General features: G+C 39.9%; 1 protein-coding gene across 1 annotated transcript; it reads right to left on the reverse strand.

Annotated features, from left to right (window-relative positions):
- Nucleotides 1–4,689: 4,689 nt before the first annotated feature.
- LOC148027420 (metacaspase-1-like) lies at nucleotides 4,690–9,558 on the reverse strand. The gene is made up of 6 exons (XM_087689106.1): nucleotides 8,924–9,558; nucleotides 8,474–8,804; nucleotides 7,079–7,199; nucleotides 5,943–6,146; nucleotides 5,685–5,755; nucleotides 4,690–5,588 (listed from the first exon to the last, which is right to left on the reverse strand). Exons 1-5 carry the CDS (start codon nucleotides 9,285–9,287, stop codon nucleotides 5,699–5,701), a joined length of 1,077 nt encoding a protein of 358 aa, XP_087545232.1. The 5' UTR covers nucleotides 9,288–9,558; the 3' UTR covers nucleotides 4,690–5,588; nucleotides 5,685–5,698.
- Between the last annotated feature and the right edge of the window lie 1,013 nt (nucleotides 9,559–10,571).

A 10,571-nucleotide genomic window follows, 5' to 3' on the forward strand; every position in this document is an offset into this window, starting at 1 on the left:
CCCAGAATAGAATTTCCAACTATATAAACATGACGATTCAAGTGAGAGTCCATAGTATGCTTAGCTAAGCAGACTTACCACAACACTTTTGTACTAAGGTAGTTACTACTATTGTACACTTGATTAACCAGTCCCCTTGCACTGCTATTGATTTCCAAGTTGGAGGTCTCAACTGGGATACATCCATCTCCTAATTGCAAGATCAATGAGTGTGAAGACAATAATACATATTTGCGACATATAGTTCTCACTTCTAACAAAGAGTGTGAAGATAATAATGCATATTTGCTATATATGCTCCAAACTTCTAACTTCGTCTTTTTTTAGTTCCTCTCAGAGGCGTACTCTCATTTTCGAAGAATTTCTCTCTACAATTGTGACCAAAGTATCTCTTTGAAAAATCATAAAAATTTGTGGCACTCTATGTGTGTGTGTGTGTGTGTGTGTGCGTGTGCGTGTGCGTGTGCGTGTGCGTGTGCGTGTGCGTGCACACGTGCACGCGTGCGCATGCCGGCATGCGTGTGCGTGTGCGTATGCGTGCGCATGTGCGTGTGCATGTGTGCGTGCATATGTGCGTGCATGTGTGTACACGCACGTGCACGTATGCACATGCATGTGCATGTGTCTGTTTGTACATCCTTCACTAGGTTTCAAATATTTAGGCTCTTCACGCTTTGCTAACCAAAGATGACGGCATACACTTTGAGGAACATGACGACACACTCCACACACACCAATGTGCAAACATTGAATATAGGTAGCACCTCCGCACACCATGACATTGTACTTCACATGACAACACAAACACACATCTAAAGTTTGATATATGCCTTCTTTTACACAATCTCTCACCTAAATAAAGCCCCAAATGTGACATGAACTCTAAATACAACAATGAGTTGTGCTTGCTTTTGCTCACATTTCATTTGCAAAGCTAGCACCACATGATTGCAACACATGAATCAGATTATCTACTACACGTGGACCATGGATAAATTTAGTTTTATTACATTTGCATGCAACACCTGGCAAGTTTGATCTCAAAAGATGGAAGTGCCACATGCTCATTTTTTCCATCGTGCCTACATTGCCCATAAGTATAAGGCAAGACATAAAACTATTGATGTAAGTGTTGCATAATAGCCTCTAGTATTGCTACACTAAGAGGTGTATATGTGCATATGTATACTACACTACAGGGTTGGGCAGTAGGGAGCATAAAAGTATGGGTCGAGGCTATGTATGTGCATTATTATTTATATTTGCATTAAGGTTTTGAGGGCTAGTCATTAAAATGCATGCATGAGTAAGTTTACATGTGAATATGTGTGCATTTTGATGTAAAAAACAAACACATACACAAACCCCATGCCAAAAAAATGAAAATCATAGCTCTTTCCATGATATATAGTTGTGTTTTGCAACGAGCAATTAGAGTTGGGAGGAGTGAAGTTCTATAGAGGACACTAAGGTTCTGATGTGAACGGTGTGCCTAGGGTTCCAATTGCAAAGGAAGGAGGTTTGTATTGTCAAAGTGGGGTGCATGTGAGTATGTATGTGTGCCAAAAGTTATAATGCATTACATTTTTTAATTGCTAAAACATGGTGATATGATGTAACCTATGTTGCGTCCTTAGAGGCCATCCCCTTCATGCTTAAAGTACTTGTTCAAGTTTGTGCCCTCCTCTTTGAGTTTTTTCCTAAGACATTGGCCTAACTTTTTTTTAATTATGTATCTCACATGCACCTTGTGTGGAAAGAATGGTCCATTATGAAATCCAAAAATGTGAAAAGGTATCCTCTATTTCCTGTTGATCTTGCATGTCACACACACACACACACACACACACACACACACACACACACTGTGTGTGTGTGTGTGTGTGTGTGATGCATTATTGTGGCTAACAAAGCCCAATGTCACCAACATTTAGTGAATTAACTAAGAATAAATGGAATGTTAACAATATCAAGATGACAATTTTAGTGACTTAAATAATATTACATTCATCAAATTTAGAGGCTAGGTGACTAAAACAATTGAACATGGCCAAAATGACAATTAGCAGCATGTTGATGGGGGTGTATACACATATCCTACTCCATAGAAGATACATAATTCTCCTCAACCTCATTATTAGTAAATGATTGATATAGTAGTGGTATAATACAATGTTGCAAAAAGAGTTGTATTCACAAATCAAGAGGGGAATGCTAGATGATATGCTACATTGTAGGATTTACATTGAGAGATCTTTAGAGTAGTAGAGCAACCTACCAATATTTCACACAATGGTTGTACAAAACAAAACCTAAGCATGTAAGAAATAATGCACATGCCTACATAAATACATCCAAATTACAATCAAACCCTATCAATGTGTTGTAAAACAAGCAATTGAGCACTAACAAGGACTTCTTGCTATTGTCAAAGTACCAATTCACAATGATTCTCTCCATGTCCACCAATCTAGGTTGAGCTCAGTGACCACCTCCTATATAGTAGTTGTGGCTTCATCCCAGTTGACCATAACGCCATGTGGCAATCCATGCGCCGATCATACAGACAATGGCAATGCTAGGCGATCACTCAACAATGAGGATATGGTGGCTATGTTGGATGACATGCAATGATCAAATAGGAGAATGTCCACCTTCAAGCCCCTCCTACACAAACGATCTAGTGCCTCCTCCCCCTTTGTAGCATCATCACCCTCTTGTTCTTGGTGACCTAGAAGGAGCATGTGGGGCATGACTTCAACATCATCTCCTATATTGCTTCAATAGAAGAGTACGCAAGAATTGATGTATCTTGACTTCTCATCCATGACCATAAGAAAGCAAACACAGAGAGAGAGAGAGAGAGAGAGAGAGAGAGAGAGAGAGAGAGAGAGAGAGAGAGAGAGAGAGAGAGAGAGATCCATGCTTCATCCCATTTTATTCATGGCCACATGTAGGCAAAGAGAGAGAGAGATTTGAGAATATGTTCGAAAAATCATTGTATGCAAGATTAGAGTCATCTCATCTTATCCATGGCCGTAAGGGGAGAGAGAGAGAGAGAGAGAGAGAGAGAGAGAGAGGGGGGGGAGTTGAGATTGTATGTCCAACAAATCATCATATGTAGAATTGCTTCATCTCTTATTATCCATGACCCATGGACACAAGTGCAAAGAGAGAGAGAGAGAGAGTGTGTGTGTGTGTGTGTGTGTGCGCGCGCGTCAATACATACATTAAAGATTTTGCACTTGTTATTCAATGATCTAGGCTAACCGCAACCATTTCAAAATCCAAAATCTAGACCTAAGAGAGAGGGAGTTACACTTATAGCTTCTCATCTAAATATAGACATTCCCACCAACAAAAAGGGACTCATCACTCAATATGAGATAAGTGCATTGGCCATAAGAAACCTTTTACATTGCCACATTGCCATTTACAGCATTGGCCTTCACTCATTATTCAAATTTCAAGAACCTTCATTTTTTAAAACTAAAACGTGATAAGTTTGGGCCTCCCATAATGTTGCCACATAAGATTGGATTTGACAACTCTCAGATTAGTGAGATTGTAAAATAAGAGGTAGTATAAATTACTAGAGTTTTTGGAACATGATAATAATTGCAATACTCTATTTATCTAAAATTATTCAAAAATTTATAACGACACTTCAACTTTGGTCTTGGTCTTTTTTGTCCTATTTAGTATTTTGGGCTTCAATTACTAATTTTAGTAGTCACTATTCTTTAATGACTTTCAAAGCTAATGAACAATTATCATGTAGACAATTATTGTTGACCATGAGCAAATGGGTATAGCTAACAAGGTCGATGTGTATTAGTAATACAAAATTATAGTGTTACTTTATAAGACTATGGTTCGTACTTCATCTTCTTTGTTTCCAATGGTTCATAGGTTGAAAGCAATCTCTAAAACTTTGAGTTTTAAGTTTCTAAATAAGAATTTTAGAAAGCTAATCATGAGACTTCAAAACAATGCTTATAAATTTTCTCACCACATTGGAGTATGGCATAGATCTCAATAATATCTAAACCCTAAAGCAATTCAATTTGCTCTTTATTTCCTTTGAAAGCATGCTTTGCTAGAAGGGTTCAATGATCTAGCCATTCAAATGGTATATAGTTTGGAAACTAAGATTTAGCCCTCTTTCTATTTAGAGACTCTCAACCCTTTTCAACTTTAAACCCTTAATTTTAATAACATGTAAAATGAAACCAATTCCTTTTCTTCTTAGCCTCTTTTTGATCCTATAACCAAGCCTCTTCTTTATCTTCTAAGTTACCTTGTAGAGTGCATTTAGATATTGGCAAGCCAAAGGATTTTTTGGAGGATTACCTTATTATTACTTCAATCCATAACCTTACTGCATTTTTGAGTATATCACAATGCAATTTTAAGGGAATCATGTGCATGGTTTCCATTTATGAGGCAACACCAAAATACAATTAAAGAGAATGATCGACAAAGGAGCTTAAGAGAAAAGTTTGCACCACCAACACTTTTTTCATCGAGAAACGAAAAATTTGTTCAAAAGGAAAAACCTTCTAGGCCAATTGAATAGCTGTAAAAATATAAGATTTAAAAATCACCTTCTAATACAAAAATTTTTCCTCTTAAGGAAATCTCATTAAAAGGTAAGCAAATGCATAGAGGCATGCTAAATCTTCCTCAAAATCAATGTAGCCATTGCAAGTCGAGAGTAAGATGTGATCTAGAGCTACAATGGAAGAGGATAAGGATTCCCCTCTTTTGAGATAAGAAATTAAAGGTGGTAACCCAACATTTTGAACTAGTTGAGGAGGCAAACTCTGTTAAATTAGCCTTCATCTAGGACTCAAGAATCTGCAACAATTGCTTCCTCAGCTGGCTAGATGATAATTGTTGGCCACATTGTTATTGCGAAGTATGCAAAGTACGATTGAGGAACAGCAATTTCAAGCAAAGCTATACTAAAAAGGCCCTTCACCATACAAGTGATGGAGTGAGCGTTAGCTATGACCTTGAGACATGCATCTACAATACTTTAGTAGTTTGTGCACCAATACAGACCTAAGTCTTGTAACAAACATCCACCTAGAATGCACGATAGATCAGCCCATATATTTATAAATTTCATAAAGATTTATGTCAACTCTCCACCACACACATGCTCTGGCATTTACATACTTGAACATGAAATTGAATGTTGTAATTTGTGGTGGTTTATTTGATCATCTAACCATTCTTTTTACCTTTGTAGGCACCCCATAAAAAGCAGCCTTGACAAACAACCCCTATCATCATGACTGCTCATCAGCCAACTCATACTACAAACCCTCCAGTAATTTGCAAACCTTCAAAGGGTTAAATTTTCATGTTTTGAATGATAATTTGACGACGAATCCTTGAAACATAAGTCCATCACTAAGAGAAAATGGGTTTTTATCTAAGTTCATGTACAATTGGAGGATAAATAGCAACTTCAAAGAGGTAATACAGAAAACAATTATTAGTAATACACATTATCCTGACAGCTAACGAGGCCTCATGACCAGACTGCTCCCAAAAATATCTGTTTGTTTGCCACAGACCTAAACAATTCAGACAGCAAAACCAGCAATTTAAACTGCTGAATGATAGCTAAGTATCAAATGGCCTTGAAGAGAGTAAAGTGAACATGCACATACCAATTCCAAAAATACTACAAATAAAAAGGCATGTTGATGTCAAATGCATATGCAGCTGTTAGCTGTGGTTCCTGCATAACAAAAACACAATCTACGTGACAAAAAGCAATAAAAACGACATTGTCATTGAACAAGAATCCTTATTCCTCCTTCCTCATCATTGCAAAGGAATGATTGAAGTTAACATTCTTTTCAAGCTCTGAATCAAGACCTACACAAGGGAGTCTAGAGGCAACTTTAAAAGTGTTACCCACATACCTGAACATGGTTTGGTGTGAAACTTCCACCAGTAAGAAGCATCTCAATCAAGGACGTTACAGCACCTCCACTCTGAGGATTTGAGTTTCGAACAGCAGATTGCATTGCAATTAGAAGATCCCTGTATGACCTTGAATGACCTCTTTCAATAGCTTGTATGAAACAGTAGGTCATTGCACCTGTGTATGTCACCTGTGAGAGAGCCTGCAACCACATGTACTGATATGATAAGAAGACAAGATGTACCCATATGAAACAACCTCAGAAAACTTCGGAACAAAACAAAAGGAATTGTAGTTTAGTTTCTATTATATGATCTAACTATCAAAAAATACACAAGCAAACAAAGTTATAGATTTAGTGGAACAAATAGACTGTGAGATGTACAAAAGACACACAGTTAGACAAATTCATGTGAAGGTATTTTGGAACTCCAAAGGCCCAAAAAGGGAAAAAGGAAAATAAAAATTCTGCTGCTCAGGCCTCTATACCTGCCTCACCCTATATTTTAAAATCCCATCAGTAACTATGTCACTGGCAAGGCCCCTTGCATTATCTCCACCAAACAGCACATCACCAGACAATTCCTCGTGATGAAGATCAAAGCACCACGAAAGCTTGGCCTTTACAACACATGTCATAACATCACAAATGCAAGTTTGCAACCAGACACCTCATGCAGCATTTGTACCAACTGCAGCCTTCCCTGAAGGATTGTTTCTGACAGAGATGCCAAGTTCATCAGGCATTTCCAGAAGGCCTTAATCTGTGGTTTGGGCAGTAAGTTGCTCAATCTGCACATCAATGTGCAATCTTGAGTCTTGTTTTTTTTTGCGAGGAGGTGCGGAACCGCTAGGAAGACTGTTCCCTATTTGTAGAGCATCCCATCAATCCATAGTTTCACGTACCATTAAGAGACTTGAGATCCCTTTTTTGGGCATCCAGCCAACAGTCTCCCTTGGCTGTGGCTATGGATTAGATTGTAATACAAGTTAAAGAAGAGATCAGAACTGTGACTTCTAAAAAACAACTATTTTCCTACATGTTTGTCTCCCTATGTGATCGTCTACAGGGTACTCCAGCAAATCATGTCATAACCACTGAAACAATATGCTTCTCTAGGAGATGGATCTTACCACAGTGTCAGCAGATGTTTGATCATCATCACAACCACTGAAACAATATGCTTCTCCACCATTTGTTCCTTTCCAAGCACCAGTTTGGGGCCGATGATCTTCCCAAACATATTGTCCCTGTCTGCACCCAAGTATGAACTCACTATATAAAACAAACAAATTTCTCCCTCCCTCCCCTACCTGTTGCCAAGTTTAAAGTTTTCAATGAGCAGTGATTGATTTCCATTAGGCGCCTCTGAAGCAGATTTTAATGAAATGCCTTGCCTAGGCATGGACATGATAGTTTGTGACCTCTCTTGGATTGACTAAGACACAGTACTAAAATACAAGGTCAGACATCTTTACACTTGAACAGGTCAATACACTCTTGTTAGAGAAGGGAAGGTGATTAAATTGGTGGTGTCATAATGCAGTAGGCAAAGGGGTTGATTCCCCTATGCAGTATCAAGGCACACCATAGTCACATAAGACAGCAGACAGCAGACAAGGACGGGGACTGGGACGGGGATGGCCATGAACTGCCATTCCTTGTGATTATGTAGTCACATGGAATAGGTATATGGGGACATGTGTAGTACTGAGAAGAGGTGGGGGACACATGGATTGGCAATCCATAACTTTCCTCACCTACAGTGGAAGTTTGACTGCAACAATGGTGTACATAATGCTAAAACTAATACACCTACATCTTATGCAATTAATTGGATGCAGAACGCACATTCAGGATAAATATCTTCCTAATATTCTGCATCCTGTGCAATATGGGTTTATCGAGGGGAGGAACATTCTGCATAATATATTAAATGTGCGAATGATTATGTGCTGTAAATCCTAAAGCATCAAGAAAATGTCATGATCTAGTTTGGCATTGCTCGTGGAGCTGTATCAGAAACATGTGTACATTTCAACTTCACTTGTTACCCTCACTTAAGAGGACTAGCGAAGCCTTTTGTCAAAACAAAAATTTAGTTGGTGTGATGCTTTGCTATTGAATGGAGGACCTCTGCAGGTACGTCTTCAAGAGTGCAGATTTTCTCCTGCCTCTTCATTTTGTGTGAGGTTTGATTGTACCCAACTATCTCTTTTCTGGTCGCATGAACAGTTTCGTCTCTGGAACATGATACATGTGTAACATAACTGCAATACATAAGTTGAACAGAATAAAGTCCTGACATTTCAACCACTCACCCGACACTAGGGATTTTGCAATCTTTGCTAGGTTGCTGCTGCCATGCTACTCAACAAAAAGGATTGTCTATCACATCTTGATACGATGGTACAGCCATGAAACTTCAGAAAGACCAGTTGATTCAACCTCTCTCAAGATTAGTTCCTCAATTTGTGACTCAGTTTCACACTGCCAAAAAATTAACCACAAACATCCAAGTGCATTACCGGTTCATTCTACACAGGAAGGGAAGATCCAGCACAGTTCCACTATGGCATGCATCAACAATTGCATGTAATCGCACGCCAGTTGGCAACGGTCTGACAAGTGCCATATTGATTTCATCATCAACGATCATGCCCTGTGTTTCAAAGTCCATAGGTAAAATGGTCTCATCAAATCCATCAACTTCCTCACCATTGTAATTCCTCTGTTGTGACCCATGACCTGAGTAGTGGAAAACGAGTGAATCACCAGGCCGGCAACCTTGAACGAGCCAAAACATTGCCATTTTTATGTTATGCTTCGTCGGCCGTTTGTATGGATCTGTCTCCTCCTCTGCAAAAATCGCCCACAATAAAGTCTCTCTAGGATGCCCAGCCTCCTAGAAACCACAAGGAAAGTGAAAATAGAGTTGACAACAGGCTACCCAGTTTCATCATACATAGATAGCCAACCTGATAGAAGGACAATAGAGGACTCCGGAAATTGGAACTTTGTGGTGAGCAGATACTTCATACACTTGGCATCATTGAGGCATCCTTTGAGCTCATACCGGCTGTATTTGTACGAGACGCCAATGATGAGAGCCTTTTTGGATCCATGAGCGTTTGGCGGTGCAGGGCTGTACTGCTGGGGGTTTGGGGGATGGTAGCCCCCATAAGGCGACGGGGGATACACCGGCGCTGGGGCTGTTCGTGCGTGCGGGGCAATGTTTGTGACACCGTTGCAGACAGCGCAGCGGATGGTTGAAGATCCAGGGGGGAGCATCAAGGGGGTACGGCAATACGCACAGTCGACCAGCATAGGGGGGGCAGCCATGCCCGTCCTCCTGTACTCTGTCCTGCTTCTATGGTATCTACCGAATGACCTCCTGGATCACTCTCAGTGCAGGTGCTCTCCTGCTTCTGCGTGTCCCTGCCTGCGTGCCTGCCGCTCTGTAAAGCTCCTCTTCGCGATCGAATTCCTCCTGTTCCAGTCTTCTGCTTCGTCTTCTTCTTCCTTCTTCTGGTGGAGGTTGCATGCATGACCCGGTCTTCTGCCTCCTGCTTTCCTGCCTCGGTTGGTCGCCCACATCGTCATAATTAGCCCATTTAAGCACCAAAGAGTTGCTTTGACTCCCTAGATGTCCGACTTGGGGGAAGCCTTTGCTTTTGCAAACTTTGATTTGCTATAGTTAACCTTGCTTTGAGGTTCGTGAGTCTTTCCAAAAATCCACGTGACTAAAAATCTTCCAAGTTTTGCCAATGGGATTGTACCATAGTGGATTGAGTGTCGTTGAGCTCTAGGGGTGCATAAGTTCGATCCTTAGGTCCTGTATCCGTGAGGCAAATTACACGGCAAATTACAAATCTATTTGTAACAAAATAAAATAAAATCATCCATATTTTTAAGGTTTCCTCCCCTCTTCATTTTAGTTTGAGAGGTAAATTCCAAAATTTAAAGTTGGGATTACACTAAACCTAGGTTCTTTTTTCGAGCATCGAGTTTCTAGGCCCTTTTGTCATGGTATTGAAATGATTGCAAAGGCTAGGTTTTCTAGCTTTCCGGATCTATAGCAAGAGTTTGATCATTGTGCCCCCCACTATGTGCGTAAGTCCTAGCTAGAAAGCAATAAAGTTGGAGCATGCAGAAGGTAAAAAAGTAGAGAGGGATAAGGCTAAAGATCCAACTATGGCTAAGAGGGATGAGGTCCATCAAAAGGAAGGAGGCACTAGTGGCTAAGGTGCAAGAACAAAATAGCAAATTGAGGTACCAAAGAGACATATAACAAGTGTCACAAAGGACTCCAAAGCATGCAAGGCAACTGAGGAGAATAGCAATGATGATTGAATTGGAAAAATGAGAATTGTTAAGATAAGAACAAGGGCAAGGGAAAAGTAATGATGTTCCAATTGAAGACAAGGAGAATCACCAAGCTAAGACAAAGGGCAATGAATACTGAACTCATTCTGGCATACTTTGAGTCTCCATCTTCTTGTCTATAAGCATCTATCCTCCATAGTTACACACACACACACACACACACAGAGTGTGTGTGTGTGTGTATGACTATTGAGGGCAAATCTCTATCTTCACTTCTTGTTTCTTCTCCCCTCTTTGGCA

The sequence above is a fragment of the Lygodium microphyllum genome, chromosome 12, assembly GCF_053477565.2.
Source record: "Lygodium microphyllum isolate KBCC chromosome 12, Lygodium_microphyllum_v1.1.10, whole genome shotgun sequence".
Taxonomy (NCBI): Eukaryota; Viridiplantae; Streptophyta; class Polypodiopsida; order Schizaeales; family Lygodiaceae; genus Lygodium; species Lygodium microphyllum.